At 38.8% G+C, this 25,280-nt stretch overlaps 1 protein-coding gene across 3 annotated transcripts; it reads left to right on the top strand.

Moving 5' to 3' along the window:
- The first annotated feature begins 353 nt into the window (after positions 1 to 353).
- scinlb (scinderin like b) lies at positions 354 to 24,986 on the top strand. Of its 3 annotated transcripts, XM_077537820.1 has the most exons (18): positions 354 to 505; positions 3,585 to 3,772; positions 5,203 to 5,357; positions 7,131 to 7,163; positions 7,998 to 8,159; positions 14,462 to 14,611; positions 16,543 to 16,632; positions 16,792 to 16,924; positions 17,125 to 17,213; positions 17,296 to 17,511; positions 17,719 to 17,840; positions 17,916 to 18,006; positions 19,522 to 19,692; positions 19,770 to 19,944; positions 21,496 to 21,611; positions 21,712 to 21,789; positions 21,896 to 21,956; positions 24,271 to 24,986. In XM_077537820.1, exons 2-18 carry the CDS (start codon positions 3,592 to 3,594, stop codon positions 24,429 to 24,431), a joined length of 2,184 nt encoding a protein of 727 aa, XP_077393946.1. In that variant the 5' UTR covers positions 354 to 505; positions 3,585 to 3,591; the 3' UTR covers positions 24,432 to 24,986. The 3 variants fall into 3 exon arrangements, with proteins under 3 accessions (XP_077393946.1, XP_077393956.1, XP_077393964.1); XM_077537830.1 differs by lacking the exon at positions 7,131 to 7,163; XM_077537838.1 differs by lacking the exons at positions 354 to 505; positions 3,585 to 3,772; positions 5,203 to 5,357; positions 7,131 to 7,163; positions 7,998 to 8,159 and adding an exon at positions 12,854 to 13,009.
- The last annotated feature ends 294 nt before the right edge of the window (positions 24,987 to 25,280 follow it).

The raw sequence follows: 25,280 nt of genomic DNA, 5'->3' as shown, positions 1-25,280 counted from the left end.
GGTACAAAATGAGTGTGTTCTATAAAATCTGCCTAGCAACAAGTGGCAAGCTACTTTTACCAGCTAGCAGTGGTTCCCAACTTGTATTAGAATTACTTTCTTTTCTTTTTTTAAGGAACATTTCCTGCCTTCAGACACACACATTATAAGCCCAAAAGCAAACAGCCACCTTGCTAGCATTACTACTCTGTGTTTAAGGTGAACTTTGTACCATCCTTGTTTGAACACATTTTATATCCGGAAAAGGACAGGAAGTCGCCGTCATCTGCCATCAGTAAGTTTATTAAACACAGGCTCTGTGCGTGTTTTTATTAGAAGAGCATCTGGATGTTTATTTGTTTTGTCTTGCTCTAGTCAACCAATCAAAGTGTCGCGATTTCAGACAACCTCCTCCACTGCTCACTCTTCCTCCCCCTTGACAACACGCACGCGCGCGCGTCGGAATCGGGTCACTCCCACATCTGCAACCTCCGACAACACTTCTGTTCTTTCATCCTCTCCGAATGTAAGTCAATTCATTTGTAACCTTATTTTTACGTTATCGTGCTCTTTTTTTCTTGGTCGCAAATATTTGATCTCATTCCAAATTAAAGTATGTTTTTGAAAGAAACCGATGTCTTTTTAATCTTTGACTTTTAAGTCATTGAATAGATTTAAAAAAACCAAACTTGAAAACAGCTTAAATACAAAGAGCGATGTTACGTTACCGGAGCGATTCGTCTGTAACAATAAAACTAGCACGCTGCAGAGTTTTGATTACTCTCGTAAAGTCACTGTGAGGTCCTTGATAATGTCGCTGTATGCATCTGTGCATACGGTCTCAAGAGGATTGATTCCACTCTGCAAACGTCTATTATTGTGCGTTGGTGGTGTACAAAGCCCTCAGACCTGGAAAGTAGGGGCAAACATTTAAATTGTGCGATAATTTAACGCACAAAATTCTCATTTGTGTAGGATAGTAGTTGTAATTCCGGGAGACTTGAATCAGCAAATGAAACGCACCTCATGTAGAAACTGTAATAATGTGGCGGCGAATATGCACTCCATTTAACTTCCACGATGTCCGGAGTTCTTGGCACAATATTGCGCACATTATTGGTTTGGTTTGCTTTATTGAACCTTTAAATGCAATACAAAATCTAAAATAAAAGTTAAAGGAAGAAAAGTAACGTTGAAAAGGAAAACAATTAATTGTAAAGTCCGAATTTACATGTTCACAGGGAGTATAGGAAGAAGTAAAACAACTGATTTAGTCCTACCCCTTAGGAGGGCACTTTCTTGAGAAATGGATTGCTAGAGGACTGCAAATAAATGTTATATCTATTTCGTGGCCACAAATGAGTATATTGTACATACAATACTTATTTGTATAATGTGTGCATAAAATACAAATGGATAATATTTTAATTAATGTTATAGACAATTGTGTATTGTAGTTTCCAGCCAAGGTGCTCTTCATTTGCTTACCAAGACATCCCGAGTTGATTATGATAATATTAAACCCCAAAAATTGTATTTCGTGCAAAGGTTATATCAATTTTGTAGCCACAAAGTAGCATTTAGTAGCCACAAAACTGATTATATGTATATTGTGTACCCAAGATGTGAATTTGTGACCTCAACGTAGGTATAACGCACTTACAAAATTCAAGGTAATAGGCCGCCTCCAGCTACAAAAAGATTCCCATGTCTGGCGACCTGCATGTTCCCATCATTCCATCCTTTTGTTGTTGTAGTTTTAGCTGCCTTAATGCGGCTACATATGATGAAGTGGCTGGCACATATTGATAATCGAGTTTTAATGCAATCCTTCAGAAACCAAGCTGAGTGCTTGCTTTAGAATGTATTGACCAGCCCTGTCTAGCATGCGTTTTCCTGCATCTGTAACATGAGCTGTGCAATAAAACCGCCCCACAGCCCATTTACACACATTAGTGGTGCGTTACGATGAGAACTGTTAGCAGTTTTCTAAATGCAAGACTTTAAACTTACTCAAACTGCAAACACGCAAAAGTTTGTATATGATGTTGATGTTTTGTTTTTTTTAAATTCAGTAATAATCCTACTGCCTCAAAATAATTTGTAATCTGGCTCTTGTGTAATCAGGATGGGGCGGTGGGAGGGCAAATAATCTGTGTAATCTTAAATCTTTTGAAGGATGACAGATTACAGTTTGACTACCGTCCTGCATGTGTGTGGCAGATGGATAATGCAAAAATAGTGCAAAAGCCAAAACAAATGCCTTTCATGCTTGCTTGACAAAGTTCCATTTTCTTGGTCATGTTTCATATATGTCACTCTTGTATTGTTATTTTTTTTGTTTTTTTTTTTGGGGGGGGGGGGGGGGGGGTGTTTGTGGTTTTGTTTGAATGGGGAAGGAAAATCATGAAACCTCAGAAACACGCTGCTGGTTTTGTGAACAGCAGGTTACTGTGGAAAATATTGCCACACCCATTTTAAATTTACTGGAAAACTAAACAGGAAAGAGAATTACACTTTGTGTATTTAACCAAACCACATAATTTTGTCGATAAAATATAATGTTAACTCACACAATGCAAAATGCCAGAGATCAGCAACGAAATTTGCATCAATGTCGCAATTGTTATAATGGTGCAGCAACTTCTGTCGACAGACAATATAGCAATACTCAGACATATATTTTTCCCATCCATCCATCCATCCATCCATCCATATTTTGTAGCCTCTGCAAAAAAAAAAATAATAAAAAAAATAAATAAATAAAAAAAACAATTGAAAAAAAAACAATATTACTGTAGCTTACTGAGTTTATTTGTGTGACCATTTTGTGCAAATAAGTATTATACAGGCCCCTGGTGGTTGTGGTGTGCACATTAGAAAAAGCAAAAGCATTTTTTTTTAAATGTCATAAATTGCTGAAAGCAGAAGCTGGACAGAAGCTGCGAGAGGTGACTAATACATTAAAAACTCGTTTGTCTTGTTTTAAACAAACAGTCATACAGACAACTGAAAAACTACAGTTGCAAAGTTGGGGCACTTTCTATGGGAATTTATGAAAATGTATATGGGAATAAAACAGGAACTTGACTAAAACAGCCAGATTTAAAGCAATTACAGCACCACCTTGACTCAAGAAAACCCAATTTAGCATTTTTTTTAAATTCTGAGCATTTTCTTTGTTGCTACCCCCCCCCCCCCTTTCTTTTTTGAAAAAAAAGGGGTGGGGGATTTGTTTTAATCTAGTAAGAATTTATTTAGGTGGCACTTCTTCTTTTTTTTTTCTCTCCAAACTTTGTGTATTGGATTTCCAAGTGAATACAATTGTATCACATGTACAAGATGTGCGAAGTTAACTTTTTCTTATTAGAAAAAAAAAAAAAAAAAAAGAGTAGTGATAATTATAATGTAGCACATCCAAGTAACTTGGTACTTTGTTTAAAAAGTTCAAGAAGCAGTTTAGTGAACAATGTGGCATTTGCGTGTTCTCGCCATTGTTTTCTCCTTTACGCTTGAATGTGGTTGGCAAATTTGTTGTCACAGTGTAACTTTGCAATGCAAAATCCTTCATTCAACATCCTTCTTTGTCTCCTCCCCACCATTAGAGCCATCATGGTGTCCCACAAGGAGTTTGCAAACGCAGGGAAGCAGCCGGGCCTGCAGGTGTGGCGCATCGAGAACTTGGACCTGAAGCCCGTTCCGAAGACTCTGTATGGAAACTTCTACACCGGAGATGCCTACTTACTGCTTTTCACCACCGCTGCGCCCGCATACTACATACACATGTGGATCGGTAAGACCGGGATGTGCCACAATGTGACACACCCGCTTTTATTTACAGCAGGGAACTGTGGAATTTGAACTATTAAAAACCACTAGAAGTTGAAAAACGTTTTTGTTTTTCTTTGGATTTCAATACAATCCTAACACTGCAGTACACTGTAATTTGTTATGCAACTTAACACATTCACTGCCAGCCCAAAAATGCATCATTTGACGTCTTTTTCCGTCAATGGCAGTGAATGAGTTAAACATTCAATCAATCAATCAAAGTTTATTTTATATAGCACCTTTCATACATTCAAATGCAACTCAAAGTGCTGAACAATTAAAACATCCATAATACAATAAAAAGAAAAAGCCATCCCTCCCCCGCATATCCCCATCCAACATTACATAATATGGCTCCTGTGTGCGTGCAATCCACATCAGGCAGCCAGCGTCATTGTTAAAACATGCTCCGCAAGCACTTTTGCTGCACAACTCGAAATGTTGCAGCTGTTCGTGACAATCCACAACTTCCCTCTTTTGCAAACTTTCCGTCTCAGTTCTCTTCGCATGCAAACCAACTTGACATGCAAAGTGATATCTGGTGTCTACTTGAGCTTTCCTCATTCTCTGTAAATGTTGGTAAAATCAGACCTAGAGTCACATTGGGAATGCACTTATGGCCCACGGGGGACAGGGACCAGCCCGTACTCGTTTGCTGGCAGACAGATGGGAATCTGCAAGCAACATGTTGGAGTTGCAAGAATCAGAGTTGAAGTAGAAGTATATACGCGTTGTGAGTTAAAAAAAAAAATAAAAAAAAAATAAATTGGATTTGACTGCCAATAAGTAGCAATGGTAAATATTTTTTTATATACAGTATGTTTGACCTTTAAGAATACCTTATTTTGCCCCCCCCCCCCAAAAACAAACAAACAAACAATCAAACAAACAGCAATGAACCTATTTTGACAAAGGAAGGAGTAGAAAGTACAGATTTTACTCAAGTACAGATAACCTCAAAAACAACTTCATTTGTGCTTGGTTCCCACCACTGGCAATATTACACGATCCAAAAATGAATCCCACCGACTTACATGGATTTTGGTGATTTGGAATGTTGTGGATTGAAGGGAAAGTTTGATTTGTTTCGTGATACTTCCAGCAGATGTGGTTGAAGTGAGTCAGCGTCTCCGTGCTTGACTCAGAGGTGCCATAAGGACACCGCGCCATGCTCACAACATCTCTCAAGTTAATCTCGGAGCACTGACAGGATGAAATGAAATGAATAAGTATATAAGTGGTTCAAAATACTGCTTTGGCCAAAGAACTCTCGCCTAGCCTTGTCTAATACCAAAAGAGTCTTTTGCTGCCAACTTGTGGTATCGATAGGTAATTACAAACCTTTTGGGTGGGCGTCAATTACTCCAAATTTCCACTGTGACTTCTTTCCAGGTGACGAGTGCTCGCAGGACGAGAGCGGCGCGGCAGCCATCTTTGCAACCCAGCTGGATGAATTCCTGGGTGGCGGGCCGGTGCAGTTCCGGGAGCTGCAGAACAGCGAATCCAACACTTTCCTGGGCTACTTCAAGACGGGAGTCACGTACAAGGTGAGCTTGACAGAAGAAAATAAGCCCTGTAGAGTATACTCACAAAATTGTTGGTATTTTCTTATGTTAATGAAAGAAAAACCTACAGGAGGGACGGACGTGTTATTTTCTTGGTTTGCTTTGTTTTAATGAACAGGGAGCTGTTCCAGTTTTTGTCTGCTTCGTCCATAGGACATTTGGTTTGTCAACATGCAGTTTGGCAAACTCCAGTCTTGCTTTTTTAGGGTTGTTTTTAACAGTGGTGTCCTTGTTGATCATCTCTTATGAAGTACACTTTAGTTAAAAAAATAATAATAATAAAATAAAATAAAAATACAAAAAAGACGACGGACGGTGCAATCTGACAATGATGTATTATATTTATTATTACTTTGTCAGATCCAAGTTATGTAGGGGTACCAATATTTTTTTTTGTATTTCCTCCATTAGCCTCCACTCTAGGCTACGGTATCAGATATTATGCCCAACTCTGACTTAGCCACACAGTTGTGTAAAGTTTAACTGACCTAATGGCTGGTTAGATATTCTTTCTACACATCAAGCCATAAAAGAAAAAATAATTACTGCAGATAAAAGAGTTGAGGATAATGTTTCAATAAAGAACTTGTTACTAAGTGTCTCCGCTGTCTCCTAGCATGCTGTCAACAACGTGAGTGGATTAAAAACTGCAGTTTATGATGCGCAACTTCAGCGGAAATTGTGCAAAAATAACCACAACCACGTGACTGAAATATATCTCTGCGGTTTAATGATTGTCGGCACCCAGTGCACTTTGTCGCGTAGCTACCATAATGAGTCTGAAGTTCACTGACTACTTTCCCCCCGCTTCAGTATTTCCATGCCAGGGCGTGTCCGCATCCATGACTGTGGCTGCTAACATGTTGCAAGGCCACTTCTGCACTTCCCATCTGTTTCTTGTTGCCTCAAACTTCCTCCTCTAACCTTGGCTGGCTGGAATTGTCACACAAAACACTCTTTCTCTCTGCACGAATTTTGGCCTAAAAAACAGTTGGGCATGATGTTATGTTATTTAAAAATGTAAAACATGGCAATATGTTTGACATGAGAGCATACATGCAAAACCTGACAGGCTAATTTGCATAGTGTTATAGAATATGTGGCTAGATGTGTTTACTTATTTAAAAAGTCAAAATGTTCTGTTCTTTTGTTGGATAATCATGATGAAATGACATCAAATATTGCTCATTTTCATTTTTTAAGCCCATTTTTTTGTAAGAATGGTCTATTTTCATTGGCAGTGAACTGTGTACTTCCATTCTCCTCATAGTTTTGGCGAGTCCTTCAGGACGCAATCTTTCCATCAGGACAAATACAGGCCACATTGTTGCCATGGAAAGTTTTACAGACCGGCTCTTGAGAAGGGCGAGCGGCTGGTGAATGTGGTTTTCATTTTGAAGCCACTCCTCCAGATTGTGGCGAGACCCTTGTAGGCAAACTTGAGAATTTGTTCCACAAGAAGGAATGTTGTTTGTCCCCACATGAACCAAAAGGCCTGTTCATTTGTCTCCATTCATCCACTCATGAGCATATCGCCACCCTCTTAAAATAATTGCCTAAGTCATTTTTTTTGTGCAAAATTATTATTTTTGCCTAAATTATCTCCTCATGATGCAAATGATTCTATTTTTGTGATTCTTGAAAAATCTGCAAAAAAATGACTTAAGACGATTATTTTACAGAAGGCTGTTGTTGATTTGTTGTTATTCCATTTGCATGACTTGTATACTTGTTTTGCTTCACGGCTTCTCAAAGGACGGCACTTTACGAGACGGTTCCACCTGCAAGGTACAACGCAGGTCCTCCTGCTTGCAGGCATCGTCTTTTCATCTGACAGCTGTTTGGTCGTTTGTGTTTGGTTTGCGGTGGTTTGCGTTGTGTGAGGTTCAAGCCATTCTCTTTGTTTCATCAAATCATCCAAATGAGCAAACCTACAACCCCGTCATGTACACTTATTCCCCAAATTGTCCACACCCTAATCTGGGGGTGTTCAATTCATTTTGTTGTCGGCCACATTGTAGATTAATCATAAATTGAGTGCACTTTTACAGTATAGCACTTTATCTTCACCCTGTGGTATCCAAAGCGTTTTAGTTTTGGTTTCCGTCAGAGGGCTAAATAAAGGTAGAATCACTTCATAATATTCTTGCATGGACACAATTGCACCTACATTCGATTATTGCTTATAGAATTTGTAAATCACGAGTCATGGAAAATTGTGACAATCAAATAATTACGATAAGTACAGTGTCCCTAAATCCAACTAGGAGCAGAATCCAATATGAGAGTTAGAGGGAATTTTTGTGTTTTTCCTGTAACGCCCTTAGATGCCACAAGATGGTGCCAAAGCCATGCCTAATAGGAAATTAGTATTTGGTGTAAAAAGTATGGGGACACATGACTTTAAAGAAGAAAAGCAATCAAGAAAATATATAGATAAGATCCCTTTTTTTTGCTTTCCTGCGTCATTTCCAGCTAATACAAATGTAGTTGAGTTCAAAATGTAGCCACGGTATGAATAGTTTTCAGGCTTAATTGTGTTTCTCACTCCCTCATGTGTTTGCCCTAATTCCGATCGTGTTCCGCTATGTCAGATGACTAACAATCAACACGTTGTGACAGAAAGGTGGCGTGGCGTCCGGATTTCAACACGTGGTGACCAACGATGCCAACGTGAAACGACTGCTGCACGTCAAAGGTCGCAGGATCATCAGAGCCACGGAGGTGGATATGTCCTGGGCCAGCTTTAACAAGGGCGACTGCTTCATTATTGACCTGGGAAAGGTGAGCCCTCACGCATTTCACTCACTTTGGATGACAGTGTGGATGAGAGGATTCATATGCTGGGACACAACACGTTATAAAACATGCGCCAAATGATTTGCCGATCGTATTAGGCCAGGTGCAGGAAGACTTTTATGCTCAATGGTCACATTTGATCTTTCAAGCTACTCAACGCAGAAATTTCAATTTTGAATCGCTACTGCCACCTGTTGACGAAAAATGAAACTGCACACGCCCTTCTTCAAGTACAGAATAAAGAGCACTTGACGTCACATCGGCAAATGAGGGCAGGAAATTCGAACCGGAATCGAGTCTGAAAACTATTGGCCAAAGGCCTGCAGGAGTACCCAATGAGAACAGATCAGGTGTTAATCTGCTACTTCGAAGATGTTTTTGTCATAAATGGCCAAATAAAAAAATATATATTTTAAAGGTATTTTAGCCAAATTGTTACAGAGAGCAGCTTTAAATCTAATTGATGGGCAAGGTAATACGTAGATGGAGTAAAATAAAACAATAAGTTTAAACGTGTATGTGTGTAATTATGTAAAATAATTTACTATAATTATGAATGTACATATTCCTAATGATCCAGATCATTTCTTCTGAGGGCACTAAATTGATTGCAACTGGATGCTTCGTCAGGTCATACAACACAGCTTAGTTAGCATTGCAGCAGCCAAATGTCTTCTAAGACAGAGTAGTCCAGTTGCGATCAATTCAATGCCATGAGAACCTGACGTCTATAATTATGAAATATTTAGTTGTATTATAAATCATTGAATTAGAATTACCGTATTGTCCGCACTATAAGGCGCACCGCATTATAAGGTGCACCTTCAATGAATGACATATTTAAATAAAAAAAAATCCATATATAAGGCGCTACAGTAGAGGCTGGGGTTATGTTATGCATCCATTAGATGGTGCTGCGCTAAAGAGAATATCAACAAAACAGTCAGATAGGTCAGTCAAACTTTTTTAATAGATTACAAACCAGCTTTCTGACAACTCCATTCACTCCCAAAATGAATAAACAGCTGTTTTATTATTTTCTCTGAGGTAAAGTATTAGTATTAACTAGCGATCCAAGATGGCGGGATCTTCTGCGCATGCGTGTCACCGATCGTGCAGGGTGACCGATAGCGTCTTGACAGCGAGACCTGTTGCGGCTCAATATTGATCCATATATAAGGCGCATGGTCAGCTTTTGAAAAAATTGAAGGCTTTTAGGTGCGCTTTATAGTGCGGAAAATACGGTAATTAGCCAATTGTTTATTTGAATAAAAATGTTCAATATGTATTTAAAATGAATTATTTTACTAATATTTTTAGTTTATCATTTACAACATATTATATGCAAATTATTTGACAAGATGAAAATAAATACAAATGACTAAATCAATTTTAATGAACCAATTACAGGAGAAATTGCTCAATTAATGCAACAAAAGTATTACAATAAGAACAAATATAATGCTTTTAATTAATTAACCAATATTTAATCAAATATACTTAATGTGTTGTTTTACTAATAATTCAGTATTTGCAATAGTTCAATTACAAAATAATTTAATATGATAAATGAAATGAATAAGTAAGACATTTTATCACCCAATTTTAGGGAAAACAGCTGAATTTTTGCAACAAATAAAGTTGTTTATTTTTTATTAAAAAAGAAAAATATGTGCTCGCTTTTCACATTTAGTTTTATTTAGTAACTAATTAAATTATAAATAATTGCATTTCATTTCATAAAATAAAACATATATGTAAAATATTTTATTTTGCTGTAGTAATTACAACAAATCCATTCTCAAATTAATGACAAATAAGTAAAAGTGAACCCATAAATGTGGACAAACCAAGGTCGGGTAAAAGTAGTTGAAATAATGCCACAAATATTCCAATACTTGTCCTCTTGATAATGCAAATAAATGGTGGGTAAAATAAATATATATATATATATATATATATATACAGGGCCGGCGCTAGCCATTTTGGTGCCCTAAGCATAAATGTTTTGTGGTACGAATGTAACACATAACACTAGCAAATGGCAAAGAACGCGAATGTAACATAAAACACTTGCAAAAGGCAAGGACAAAATAGCAAACACAAAACACTTGCACCCGGCAAGGACTACACGAAATAGAATGCGGAAACAATCAAAGGCGGATTAAACAGAAAGCGACGCGGATATACACACACGTGAATACAAACTAACCGAGGACCAAAACAGATACTATGACTTTACCAAACTTGGAAACGCGGAGAACACTTGGACACACTGGTGAGCAAATAATAATCCGACACCGGAGAGGGCAGCTCGGAGTCCTTTTAAAGCATTGATTGCTAACGCGTAGCAGGTGCGGCGCTGGGGAACGCCTCCCTCGTTAGTGGCACTGAAAGAGAAAGCACAATAGGCTGAGAACCGAACTATGACACCTTGAACATATTGAAGCATTGATCCTGTATTCAGAAATACAAGACAATATTCAGGGATTCTACAATGAAATATGGTTTTGAACCAACCATGGTACAAACATTTTCTAAATTGATTAGGATTATGGTATTGTGCAGGCCTATATTTAAAACACAGGTTCATGAAAATTTTAATAATCTACCTTTTTAGAGAAGGACTGATAGGGCACTATGTAAAAATTCTGGACATAATGTTAAAACTATGAATATGAAATGAGGAAATCTACTTAGCCTTAAGATGATTATTATTATTATTTTCAAATTACACTTTCACCAGTAGATGCCGCTCTTGGCCGTTCCATATGAAACAATATTGTCTCGTCACATTCCATTTAACATACCGTATAATGAACGTGCTGGTCACAACCATTCCACTGCGGCGGTTTGGATTGCTTTTGTTTTGATTTGTTTTTTGTTTTTTGCTAACTGTGGTCATGTAAACGTAGCTGCTACAAAATAAACAAATTGTCATTGTCATACCTGCAAGTGACGCGCGAGCATCATCTCGTTTTTTCTTTTCCTCTTTTCCGCCCCCAATTCTTGATGCCTTTTTGATGACATGTCCAGATATCCAAGAATAAACTTCTGCCAAATTTGCGATTGAAGCATAAAGTGCACTCCACCCCCCTCCCCCTTTCCCTAGTAGTTTGCTCCGTTGGAGCAAAAGTGCACCCCGCAGCCCTCCCCCTTCCCTAATAGGAACAAACTACCTTTGGGGTCACCAACATAGACCAGCGATACCGATGGTCAAGTAAATAATGCTACGTTATTTTTTGTATTTATTAACATGCTTTACAAGCTTTTATTTTAAATATTAGACACTGATATTAGAATTACTAATATGATTATTTTTACGGGCTTGATTTGTTTTTTGGTGCCCCCTTAGGCAGTTGGTGCCCTACGCGCAGTGCGTGATAAGCGTATGCGGAGCGCCGTGTCTGTATATATATATACGGTCCCGTCGCCATGGGCGGGCCTTGGGGGTCCGTGCCCGCCCTGTCAGTCAGTCGTGCCCGCCCTAGCAAGATGACTCACCAAGTATTCGTCCTATCAGTCACGTAAACTTGCGTCTTCTGTTTTAAGTAAAGCATGGCGTGCCAGCTAGTGATGGCAAAATGAAGCCCCGTAAAGCAGTGAAGCCCTGCAGTGAAATGCTTCACACACACGTCGGGGCTTCAAGATGATTCATTTCCTCGACTACGCCATCATGTGGACAGAAAAATGTATAACATGCTTGGTGCATGCAATAAAATGGTGGGGTGTAAATCATGCTCTAAATACAAAAGAATATATATTTGAAGAGTGTTTTAACATGAATTGTTCTGTGTTACTTTGTCTATGTTTGTGCTTATGCAACAAGTGAAAATGTGAAATAAGGAGGTAAAATAAAGTGCTTATTCATTTTTATTTAAAAACTATTTTTTCCGAAGTTTTTGGACTCAGGCGGTTTCTTTTTTTTGCAGAGAATTTCACCTGCTTTGGAAAAAAACCTCTTTCACATGGTACTGATGAAGCAGGGGTGCATCGATATGAGATAGCAAGTTTGTATAGAATTGGACGCGTATATTTCTGTGATTCCCAGTACTGAAGGGGACTTTCAACTGTGAACAGAAAAATGTGAATTTTATGTGTTGTCACATTTTATTTTATTTTATTATTGGAATCTGTTAAAATAGTACCGTAATTACAGTGCATTACCTTCTGAGGTGAGATCTGCTCAAAGTGCTCCTAAACAAGGGAAAATCTCTTTCTTGCTGGTTCCATCGCAAAAAGAAGCTCGTCAAATCGAATGCCAAAAGCAAAAAAAGTAGCGCAATAAGGGACCCGAAAACACAAAAAGTGAAGGGGAATCCATAGCGTTTCTTTGCCGCTTTTATTTCGAACTACACTCAAACCTAGCGAATCATTTCCTGAATCAGTCACGTGGTACACCTGCTTCGTGGGGCTTCAAACGTCACCACGTACGTCATCAACACACGCATTGACACGCCGTTCATGAACCACTCATCTGCATTACTCGGCACACGCTTCGGGGATTCGACCCGAGAAGCACATCACTAGTGCCAGCCAACCACATACCTCCTTTCATGTTTGGCTTTGATTGACAACTAAGGCTAGCCAATTACAATCCGGATCAGGAGGGATGGGCTGGAGTGGGGTGGGGGGGAGACGCGCGCTCTGCAGACGTGCCTTAGCCAAATCTACTTCCGGGTAGATAGTGCGCATTTGCCGGCTAGCGCTGGGACAAAGACTGAGCAGTGAGCAAGTCGTGCCGCTTTAATGGGAGCCACCAAACGCCAAACCTCGATCCAGGATGACACAGTTGATATCAATGGGAATCCTGAGTCCACTGGTTACGTTTACAAGTGAGTGTCAAACTTTTATTTTAATTAGTCAAGCCACACAGCACGGATGAATTGTAGCAATACACAGTATGCTGTTAACAGACCCAAGCAGTCACACATACACAACAACAACTAAGGAGCATAAAATTATTTATCACTAAAGCAGTTGCAGTACAATGTGAGTTGAATTCTTTTTTTTATTGCCAAGTTTGTTCATGTTGATGACTGTCACTAAGTTCTAATTAAAAAAACAGCACTTTACACATCCTTTTGGATTGATATTCTGCTTAGTTTTTCACTGAACCCATATGTTGTTTCTGTATATCATCGACATAACTCAACCTTATTTTCTAAATCACTTTAAAACAGCCATTGCTGCATACAAAGTGCTGTGCATGGAATAGAAATTAGTCTTTTAGTAGACACAAGTGAAACAAAATATCACAAAATAAAATTAATTAGAGTAAATCTAAGTAGATAAGTATACACGCAAATAAAATTTCTACTAAAAAAGAAATCTGTATAAGTATAGAAATAAAATAACACAAAATACACCATAAAAAAGTAAAATGATGTGAAGTCTCATGCTGAGTCAAAGATCAAAGAATAGAGATGTCTGGCAAAAATGAAAGGAAATTTTGTCCATATCGTAATCCAACACGCAAATGAAGGCAACTGCTAGCCAATTCCAGATAGAAGGGGCTGGGTCACAGAGTCATTCATTCGGACATAGTTGTTTACAGAAGTGAAGAGTGGATTTGTTTCAAATGAACTTGTGAGTTGAATAAATGCAAAATGAACTACACATTTTTTTCAGTTTGTCTTTTAGATTTCAGATTTCCGCTTTTAAGTGACAGAAAATATTTCTGAGCACTTTTGCAGTTGTCACAATGCCGCTGTTCAACCTGATGAACATTAGATTTAGGTTGATGAAGTGTGCCCCCCCCAAAAAAGGTAATGCCCCCCCTACAATTTCTTTCTGGTGACGGGTCTGTGTATATATATATATATATATATATATATATATTTTTTTTTAAGAAATCTGAAAAAAACAATGGCAACATGCAAAAATTTGCAAGTCAATATAAGAGACAACAACTATGACATTTTAAAACCCCTTAAAATTCGGATGGTCTCTGGCGGGCAAACATTCTTAAAAAAAAAATTATAAACTATGCCAATACTCTAAATGGTTCAGGAACGGCTTCAAACTTACTTTGAATGCAACTTTTTTTTTAAAGCATTTTCGGCAAAATTGCTCGTATGATAAGGGGTTAACTTAATTAGTCCCTCTAAATCTCACAAAGACTGCCAAGCTATGTTTAACTTCACAGGTGAGCTCACCGATAATCATTCTAACATGAACTAACATTGTGCCCTGTTTAGAAGTACCCTAAAAAAATTATTACAAAAAGATCTCATGACCAGTCACAATTATTAGAGGTTATTGAACCCTAATTGTGTTGTCACCAGGAAATTTACCACTGGTGCGGCAGCGAGTGCAACCGCTACGAGAGGCTGAAGGCGTCCCACGTGGCCATCCACATCCGAGACAACGAGCGGAACGGCCGAGCCAAGCTGCACATGGTGGAGGAGGGCCAAGAGCCGCAGGCAATCACGGAGGTGACGTTGCCGCAAACGCACGATTCATTTTCTCAGCCGCCCTTGGTGGATCCCAAAAGTGGTCGCTCTCCTGTGAGCACAAGATGGAAGCTGTAATGATGCATGTCACGTCCAGCGAGATAGTCAGCGTGAGAACAGACGCACAATGCTGTCGTTTGTAATGAGCTGCTCGTGGGCCAAATTGGGGCCAACTCTCTTGTAAACAGATGGGAAAGGCCACAGAAGACTAATGACAGGGTACAAAAGTGTTTTTTTTTTTGTTTTTTTGTTTTTTAAAGATACACAGGGCATCTAAAAACGTCAACCTTATTCAGACCACTTTGGAATTATGACCCGTTTTATTTTATTTCTGTAGCTAAAAAAAAAAAATACAATTGGACAAATGTAATTTTACTGGTAAATTACAGGAGACAAATTATTTGCAGTGTTTCAGTATTTGCAGTTGGGCGTGGTCCTCATCTCTAATTGTTAGGCGCGGCCGGGATTGCCGGCGAGAGTGGATCCCAAAATACGCAGACCAGAGAAAGGAGGATCAAGAATTTATTCTGCGGATGCGCGGAAACAAACAACCGAAAAAGCTGGTCAAACAACCAGTACAAAACAACTCAACCAAAAACACTTGCAAAGGGCAAGGAGAAAAATAGCAATTAACGAAAAACACTTGCTTACAAAACGCAAGGATTCACAGCAAACATCATATAACACGAAATAGAAAGTTCAACTTAGGAAAACGTGGCCAACAGCGCACACGTAAAAGGTAACACTACAAGTCTAGGTGAGAGAACGCAAACTAAAATCCAAACATTCTACAAAGTACAACAAAGGGCGACATAGTAATACAAGACACGTGAAAAGACTATGAAAGGCTATGAAAACGCTAGAATAAACACTTGGCTGCACAGCAGTGAGCAAGATGAATAATCTGGCAGTCGGCAGTGGTGGCGCAGTGGCTTTATAGTCCATTGATTGACCATGTGGAACAGGTGTGGTCATTAAGAAGGGAACGCCCACCAATCACTTGGGTGCTGGAATGAAAACAAACAGGCCTGAGAGCAAAACCATGACACTAATAGCTAAAGCTCATATATAATTAATAGTCCCTCATTTGCCATACAAAAAAAATCAGATTGTGATTTCTGCAATTAACGGTAAAAAAAATAAATAAATAAAATAAAATACATGAGTAGGTGAATTTGTGATTGTAAAAATGCATATATGTGGGGGTCCACTGTACACTAAATTGTTGTGGTATAGTCAGAGCCCTATTAAAGGTTGTTTTCAAAATGGTGTAGACAGCGTGCAAATTTAACTCGGTGATTCTCAGCTGTAAGCGAAACACCACTGGTCCACAGGCTCCCTCTAGTGGTATGCAAAATAATCACTGCCTAAGTGCAGTTCAGTTGTATTTAAAGCAAGCTTCCCCAATACTGGTCCTCAAGGGCCGGTGTCCTGCAGGGTTTAGATGTTTGCGTCCTCCAAACACACCTGATTCACATAATCAGTTTATCAGCAAGCTCTGCAGAAGCCTGAAAACGATACTAGTCTTTAGAATCAGGTGTGTTGGAGGACAGAAACATCTAAAACCTGCAGGACTGTGGCCCTAATCTTTGATTTAATTCAATTAATTCATTTAAAAAGTCATTCAAATTAATTCACATTTCATTTAATCTTGAAGAAACGGTTTGTCTCATATTTATTCAGGTCCAATATTTACTCCGTGTGCAATACATTTAAATTGAAAACTGATCTCAGTAGTTTTTTTTAGTTTTTTTTATTTTCCTATATTTGATTCAATTCATTTTTATTTATAGCACTGGAGGAAACATACATTGCACCATCAATTTGTACTTATGATGTTGCTGTACTGTGCAGTACATCTCACTGTAAAAACACATTGATTGATTGTTTACCTCATCTGATCGATGATGTAGGTGTTGGGACCCAAAACTACCATTGCACCAAGCACACCCGATGATGACAAAGCGGACGCTTCCAATAGGAAGAAGGGTGCCCTCTACATGGTGAGAACGAAAATGTTTTAGCCTCTGTTCATTTTATAACGAAACAATCAAGAGTGTCGAGGGAAAAGGTTCTAACAACTGACTGAGCAATTGTTGGTTGAGGAAATTAAAAAATTCAACATTATTATTTCTCTATCCGTCAAATGTTGTGCCTTTCAGATCTCTGATGCCTCAGGTTCCATGAAGTTGTCTGTCGTGGCGCCATGCAGCCCTTTCAAACAGGCCATGTTGTCCCCTGAGGAGTGTTACATTCTGGACAATGGAGTGGACAAGAACGTATTCGTTTGGAAAGGTAATATAGTCATCTCAATTCAGGGCACTAATATTACAATTTAGGTTGTAAACATAGCTCAGAAGGCCAAAAGAGAAGGCCTTGATTTAGCTCATCTTACTGAGCCTGGTTAGATTGTCCAAGTGTGCCTAATAAAGTGTCCTGTGAGTGGACTGGATATACTACAGTACTTTTGTCTGATTGTCATCACCTTCAATCAGGTCCAAAGGCCAACATATCAGAACGTAAGGCCGCCATGTCTGCAGGCCAGAAGTTCATCAAAGACAAAGGATACAGCAGCAAGTGTCAGGTACACTTTTGCGTTCACGGTTCCTACGGTATATATTGTAACCCGCACATCTCCATCATACATTTCTTGTGTCCCCCGGCAGCTCCAAGTGCTTCCCGCAGGAGCCGAGACCATCCTGTTCAAGCAGTTCTTCAGTGACTGGAAGGACAAAGACGAGACCACCGGACCGAGTCAGGCCTACACTATTGGCCGCATTGCTAAAGTGGACCAGGTGCCCTTCGACGCGTCCAGCCTGCACACCAATCGGGCCATGGCGGCTCACCATGGCATGGTAGACGATGGCAAGGGCAAGTTCCAGGTAAAACACATGTGCTGCATACTCGCATAAAAACTGCAAGTACACCTGCACAATACAGTATGAGAGCCAGTCAAGAAAGCATTATCATTATCACGTAGTTTGACAAGTCAACAATAATGTGAGATCATTCAACTGCAATGATTCACCTCCCAGCTGTTTCCTGTTCCCAGTCACAACAGTGACAACCAGTTCTATCTCTTGTTTTAGATTTGGCGTGCAGAGAATGGTGAAAAAGTTCCCGTGGATCCCGCATCCTACGGTCACTTCTATGGCGGAGACTGTTACCTCATCCTCTACACCTACAAGACAGGACAAATTATATACACTTGGTATGTGCGTGCGTGGAGTTGCTCATTGTTGCATACTACAAAAGTATTCTGAACGTGTGTGTGTGATTTTGTCAGGCAAGGGCTCAAGGCTACACAGGATGAACTGGCTGCTTCAGCCTTCCTCACTGTGAAGCTGGATGACTCACTGGGAGGATCACCAGTTCAGGTTCAAACTTGTCGATGAACACTACACCTCCTTAGCACGTTTCTACACAGTATATTGTGTAGAGTACATTTTACGCTAAAATGAGCTGCATTATTATTATTATTATTATTATTATTATTAGGGATGGGCGAGTACCGATACCAGGTATCGGTATCGGGCCGATACCAGCCTTTTTTCAAGTACTCGAGTACTCGTGACGCAGACGAGTACAAGCGACCGATGGCAGAGGGGGAAGACGTTAAGTGAGTCCTCCTTGCCTGTAACTGGCGATAGCTTGCAAGATTTTCACCAAAACTTCAGCCGTTTGGAAATACTTGAAAATTGTGAAGCTTAAACTAAAAGAGCATTTTTGTGTTTTATTTTGAGCGTTAAGACTATTGAAGAGTGACTATGCTGTTTTCTTTTTGTCAAAATTAAAGGAAATATATCTTTTTTTAAATATCTTTTAGTGATTTTTTTTATTTGTCAAAATGTACTACTGGTATCGGCAGTTGGTATCGGTGAGTACTGAGGGTCTGAGTATCGGTATCGGACTGAAAAAAAGTGGTATCGAATAGGGGTGTGAATTGCCTCGTACCTGACGATTCGATTCGTATCACGATTCACAGGTCACGATTCGATTCGATACCGATTAATCCCGATACGAATTTATAAGTCGATTGTTGCGATTTTTTTTCATTCAAATTTAGAAAATACTAATCAGTAAGCTTGTAGAGTGTAAGATTTATATGAAAATGTATTATTTATTTATCTGAAATTTCAGTCTTATAGAGGTTGTAATCTGTTTCATGTTTAAACAGCATTAAAATAGAATATTAAGGCTTAATGTTCCGTTCATATAACATTCTTCCATGCTTAAGGTGTGAATCCTAAAAAAAAAAAAATCGATTTTGCCTATTATTGAATCGATTCGAGAATCGCGCGATGTAGTATCGCGATATATCGGTGAATCGATTTTTTTTAACACCCCTAGTATCGAACATCCCTAATTATTATTATTATTATTATTATTATTATTATTGTTATTATTATTATTTTGTTTTTTTAGGTCGCACACTATTCTATCAATTCTGACCTAAGCCCTCAACGTACAAGGATTATTTTGAATCATACATTTACACACATTTCTGGTAAATGGGTTACTGATTCGATACTCCGAACGGCAAGTTAAGGATTATCCGTAAAATTAATTAATTCCACATAGTCAGGAGAAGTTAAAATGTCTGCCATAAATAAAATAGAATCAATAAAAGCATTAGAAAAATGGTTTCATTTCAGTTATTCCCATGTAATATTGTGAATTGTGTGGAACGTGTGGTTATTTTAAATTAATTAACTTAATGAATAAGATCTATTTATTTATGTGCGTGTGTGTATATATATATTAAATAGAATCTTTTAATCTTGGCATTTGGAGAGCAAGGTTTGAGAACCACTGTTGGAGATAAGATTGACCCTTATTATTGAGTTGTGGTACAAACAAAAGTGCGTTCCCTGTGCTCTTTTGCTTTCCAGGTGAGGGTAACTCAGGGCCAGGAGCCCCCCCACCTGATGAGCCTGTTCATGGGCAGACCCATGATCATCCACAGCGGAGGAACATCACGTAAAGGTGGACAGACCCAAACTGGCAGCACTCGCCTCTTCCACATCCGCCAGAGCACCTCCCACGCTACCCGGGCTGTGGAGGTGAGGAGCGCTTTTGTTTGACTTATTCAACCTCCTGAAAAGTTCCCACTTTCACGGGTTTTCATTTGATCCCTCAGGTTGATGTTTCTGCTTCCAACATGAACACCAACGACGTGTTTGTGCTGAAGTCGCGGAGCGCTCTGTATGTGTGGCGAGGCGTGGGCGCCAGCGATGACGAGATGGAGGCCGCCAAGCACGTAGTGGGCTTCCTTGGGGGAAGCGCCAGCCATGTTTCCGAGGGAAAAGAGCCAGGTGGGTGTCCTCTGTGGATTGAGCGTCAAAAGCAACTACTGCAATGAACTAGACTGAGTGCAATTTTTGGAGAAATTGCGTGGGAATGCTGACAGCTGAATGCTAAGCTGAATACTTATGAAGTCAATTGAAAGATAAATTATCTAAAATTTAGAGCTGTCAAACCATTAATTTTGTTAATCAGATTAATCACACCTTAGAATTGTGATTAATCATGATTAATCACTGACTTAAAAAGGCTTTTTCCCCCAACATATTTTGCCCGCTAAATTTGAAGCGTACCTGTTATGTGTTATTTTTTTTTTACATTTAATGTTATGAGGACGTCTTCAAAAATTATATCCACTGCACGCTCATCCTGCTTTTTCTAATCATTTAATTATTTGCATAATTTAAAATGGGGAAAAAAATGACCTATGGCATATTTAAACATTTACTAAATGCTTTACTTTAATGCATGTAGTTATGTTTATTGCTCAAACTCCAACAGCTACCTTTAATGTAACCATCCACTGGCGGCTAAAAAGGATCAGCTGTGGTCAAAATTAATAGTGTGATTAATCTGTAGTAATACAATGATTAATGCGATATTTTTTTGTGATTAATTAATTAGTTAACGCTTTAACTTTGACAGCACTAGTAGAATTACAAAGTTTTCATTGAAGTTGAAAGATAAATGAATAAAATGAAAACTTGAACTGCAATCTGCCAAAAGTGGGATTTAATGATCTCAGAGAAATTATAATCAATTTCCTGATACGATAGTCAGTTGGTACCAAACCATCAAATGTACTAAAATGCAGTTCAACCGGGGTTTGAACCCAGGTTCTCCATGCGGGAAGCAGTTGCTCTAACGACTGGGCTAGCTTACCTACTTCATAGTCATGGTTAATGTTGTCTGTATTTTAAAACTAGCCATCTGATGATAACCAACATGTACTTAATCATTTCAGTTGCCATATTTGCAATGTACAGCCTGAGGTGGGATTCAAACCCAGAACCTCCTGGTTAGTGGACAGCACACTTAACCAAGTGTTCCACTACGCACTATCTGAGAGTTAGTAATGATGATCAGTCGTATGTATGGAAGTGGGCATGGAAAGTGGGACTTAGAAAAAGTTCAATGTAAGTCCCATTGAAAATGAATGGGGAAAAGTTGATCTTTAGCGTTAAATTGTGCGAGTACTGTAAGTAATGTGGAATCAGGCCATATATACCCCGGAAGGCATGAATTTTTGAAGCAAGTTGAAATTCGAATGCTGTAAATCGGAAGTATAATGTAGGAGTTGTTTCTCGGCAAAAAAGTGAGGAGAATAAAAATCCGAATATGTGGGATGCTTTCAGCATTCCCACAAGAATGAAAATCCACAAGTTATTCACACACACCCATTGTAATTTGTAATTGCCTATTGCTTAGATTTGATTGCATTGAATTCTACCTAATGTATATCAGTGCTAATGAAATGAGTATAATGATGCAGCCAAATAATTACTGCCGTTGAAGGACTGCCTGTGTGACTATTGACTACAATCTATTGTTCTTCCTCACAGCTGCATTCTGGTCCGCTCTGGGGGGCAAAAAGGAATACCAGACATCCAAGACACTGCAGAATGTGATCAAGCTGCCGCGTCTGTTTGGCTGCTCCAACAAAACTGGAAGACTTATTGTACGTGGAATCATGATTACAGTAGAGAGAATTGTGATTTAATAGTTGGACACATTCTACTACTACAGTTTCCGCCTTACTGTATACTGACTCCTCTCAGGTTGAAGAAGTACCAGGAGATTTTACTCAGTCTGACCTGGCCACGGATGATGTCATGATTCTGGATACTTGGGCCCAAGTAAGATGTCGGCTATTTGCTATGTTTGGAGAGTTTCTCACCCATGTCATTATTATCCATCTTACAAATGGTACTGAGACACACTGTGGTTTTGTGTTCCACGCAGCTCTTCCTTTGGATTGGCAACGAAGCGAATGAACAGGAAAGGACTGGAGCTCCCAAATTAGGTTGGTTGGACAAATAGTATCAAGAGTAAGGTAGAAAATAATGCACAGATTATCATTTGAGTGGCAATGGAGGTGTCATATAGGCCAACAAAAACATTGAGCTCTCATACTCACAAACAACCTCTCACTCACACCAAAAACCTGTCACACTCACCAAAAGAACTGTCATACAAAAAAAAGGAAAAAAAACAAACTCTCACACACAACTCAGACCTCTCTCACACACTCTCGGAAAGAGTCCGGAGGCAGCACTTATTGTATCAACTACATGGCTGAGCCAGTTAACGTTAAAAAGTTCAACGTTTTTTTTGGTAAAAAAAGAAACCTTTTTCAGTATATATGAGAGTTTTTTGTGTGTGAGTTGTTTTTTTGTTTTTTTTGTAAAAAATAAGTTTGCAGTTGTGTAAGAGGTTTTTAGCTGTGTGTGCAATTTTTTTGAGGGTGATAGGTTTTTTTTTACGTGCATGCAAGTTTTTTTGTGAGTGAATTTGAAGTGTGAGAGTTTTTGGACTTGTGTCTGTGTTTTTGTCAAGGGACAGTTTTCGGGGTGGCTTATTTTGTGTGTGTGAGAATTTTTTTTAGTGTGAGATGTTAAAAACTTTTTAGTTTAGATTTTTGGTTGTGTGGGAGAGAGGTTGTTGTGTCTGTTGAGTTTGAGTGTTTTTGCTGATGTGTGCTAGTTGTGTACCTGTGAGAGGAGTTTTTTTTCAATTCAGATTTTTGGTGCGTAAGAACTTTTTTGTGTGTTGAGAGTTGTTTTTTGTGTGTATATAGAGGTATTTTGTCGTGTTAAACAGATTTTCATGTACTTTTGGAAGTGTGAGATGTTTTTTGATGTGCGAGAGTTTTTTTTGTGTCAGAGCTTTTACCTGTGTGTGGTATTGTTATTTTTTTTCCTGTTGGACACCTCATAGAGCTATAAATGTGCATTTCTTTCATCCTAATCATTTTCCTACATAATCTATCAAATTAAAATTACAACCCATTTGTCCACATTATTTCTCTGATGTCAACATCTGGCAGCATAAATCTACACTAATCATCATTGAAAAATGAACAATGTCTGCCTAATGACTCTTTAAAAAGCTCTGAGCTTGAATGATACTTTCAAGAGATGTGCCCCTTCGCCAGCTTGCACTTAACACATTAAGTTGCTTCTGCTCACTTAATGGCCTTTTGAGTGGTAGCAATGTAGATGGCGCTTTTACGCTTCTGCTCCAGGGCAGCCAAGTCTATGAGTGCACATTTCTCGAGATGTCAACAATGTGTCTCTGGATGAAAGTGAGTGTGGCTTGGACCTTATGTACACTATATTGTTATTAATAGTGCTTAAAAATATATATGTAACTGTTTTTGTTTTTTGAGTGAATGGAACGGATTCATGACATTTCAGGTCATTTAAATGAGGAATTTTGATTTGAAAAGGGAGAAAAGAAACTCCTTTTCATACAGATTTTGTAGGTTTGTGAAGCTTTCCAATATTTTTTATTCCTCAGTTCTAAGCAGGTCTATTCTTTATGAATGTTTGCTTAATGCTGGTGTAGGTTCGTAATTTGTAAAGCTTCAGCTTGACGCTCCAAACTCATTTCCTGGTTTCGTGTCCGCGGCTTCGTCGATGAACAGAAAACTCCAAACGCTCTTCTTGGTTTTGTTCACTTTAGTCACAATAAATCAACTATACAAAAATGAAATACCGAAAGATGAGTAATTAAAGAGTCTATGAGGAGGTTAGGAGAATAGAAGGTCAAAAAACTGTGGCTCTATGCCATGTTGCCTGACTGCATTACTCCTATGTACCACACAGATCCCTCCGCCTAAAGACAGTAAAATAGATCCTACACAAACAATGCTGTAATGAAAGCACATTACATCTTAAATCCACATATTTTAAATGCAAACATAAACTATAGCCTTAAACTATTCACTCCACACGTAAATAATAAACGTTACAAATTGTAAATAATGTAAATAATGTCATTTTACCAGAATGAACTCAAATCACATTTATCCAAATATTACTGAACTTAAAATTAGAATTTAGGCTCCTACAGCTGGAGTGATCCCTCAGGGATTGAAGGTCACAGGCTTTCAAATGTTTTTCAGCCTTGCCCTCTGTGGCGAGATATTGCTTGCAGCGTAAAGGCTGCTCTCCTCTTCTTGCTCCAATCCACCCATTTACCAAGGGAGATTAGAAATCAATCTACATATTTTTTGGTCTTTGCATTTAAACTTGGATATACTGTCTAAAATGGACATTTTTAGAAATATGTTTGTTGCAATGATTTTTAATCCCATTCCCATTTTTCTCCTCCAGCAAGGGCCTATCTGGATTCAGACCCGTCCGGCCGCAAGGGACTGCCCATCACCACCATCAAACAAGGAGCCGAACCACCAATTTTCACCGGCTGGTTCCACGCCTGGGACCTCAAGATGTGGGAGACGGATCCGTTGGACAGAATCTTCGCTCGCTTCTGAACTCCAAACTCCAAAGCCTTTCGCCAACTTTGCACCTATTTAGCGCCAGTTGCCATTTTGGTTGTTTTTACCTCTAATCCCTAAGTGCCAAAAGCAAAGATGTCATAAATTTAACCGATAGCACGCACTGGTGAGGAAGTGGTGCAGTGTTTTAGAAAATGTTGCTTTCCCTCTTTATTTGACAAATAATTGGTTTATTTATATCTTGTATTCAACAGTGTCATCCTCATTTTGCCATTTTCCCGCGTTTAAGAAAAAACAATGCAAATGCAAGACATTTTAGACTGCAGCGCTGTGAACCTTATTAACCTACCTAATATCAACAACCTGCTTTGTACCCTCATATACACATTTAATCCATTACCACACAGTTTCTATGTTTGTCTTATTGTTAGTTATTACTGGATTGTTGCGGTAACTAGAAGCTGCATGCTGCATTTTTATCCTGCTGTGAAACGTGTCGAAGTATATGCATGTACACGTGCCGCAATTTAGCACTGTGCCCATGAAATGCTCTCATGGATGGCTTTGCAATAAAACTTGTTGGCGTTAAAACACGTTGTACATGTATGGAACAAATCAGAACGTGGATAATCATACAGAAGAAGCCCTCACCTCATTAATTCAACCTTTTTCCAAGGAATATGCACACAACAGTATTACGTCTCTATTAAAGAGGGCTGTGGCAACGTTGGACATTCACAAAACAACACGAAAACGCGAATACAGTAGTTTTCCCCAGCAAATAAATAAATAGAAATACATAAATAAATAATGATGTTGATAGACAGGAATCGGCTGAGCTGATCTAAAAGTTCAACTTTTTGATGAAGGTCGGATTCGTATGGG

This window comes from Festucalex cinctus, chromosome 1 (assembly GCF_051991245.1).
Source record: "Festucalex cinctus isolate MCC-2025b chromosome 1, RoL_Fcin_1.0, whole genome shotgun sequence".
NCBI lineage: Eukaryota > Metazoa > Chordata > Actinopteri > Syngnathiformes > Syngnathidae > Festucalex > Festucalex cinctus.
The sequence above is the reverse complement of the archived record's forward strand: the minus strand, read 5'-3'. Positions and strand labels throughout refer to the sequence as shown.

What these genes read in the sequence shown, in the direction of transcription:
- scinlb (XM_077537820.1), top strand. Translation starts at nt 3,592, where the DNA reads ATGGTGTCCCACAAGGAGTTTGCAAACGCAGGGAAGCAGCCGGGCCTG. An exon ending in AGAAGGGTGCCCTCTACATG is followed by an intron (nt 16,633 to 16,791) that starts GTGAGAACGAAA and finishes TGTGCCTTTCAG; the next exon opens with ATCTCTGATGCCTCAGGTTC. An exon ending in GAACGTATTCGTTTGGAAAG is followed by an intron (nt 16,925 to 17,124) that starts GTAATATAGTCA and finishes ACCTTCAATCAG; the next exon opens with GTCCAAAGGCCAACATATCA.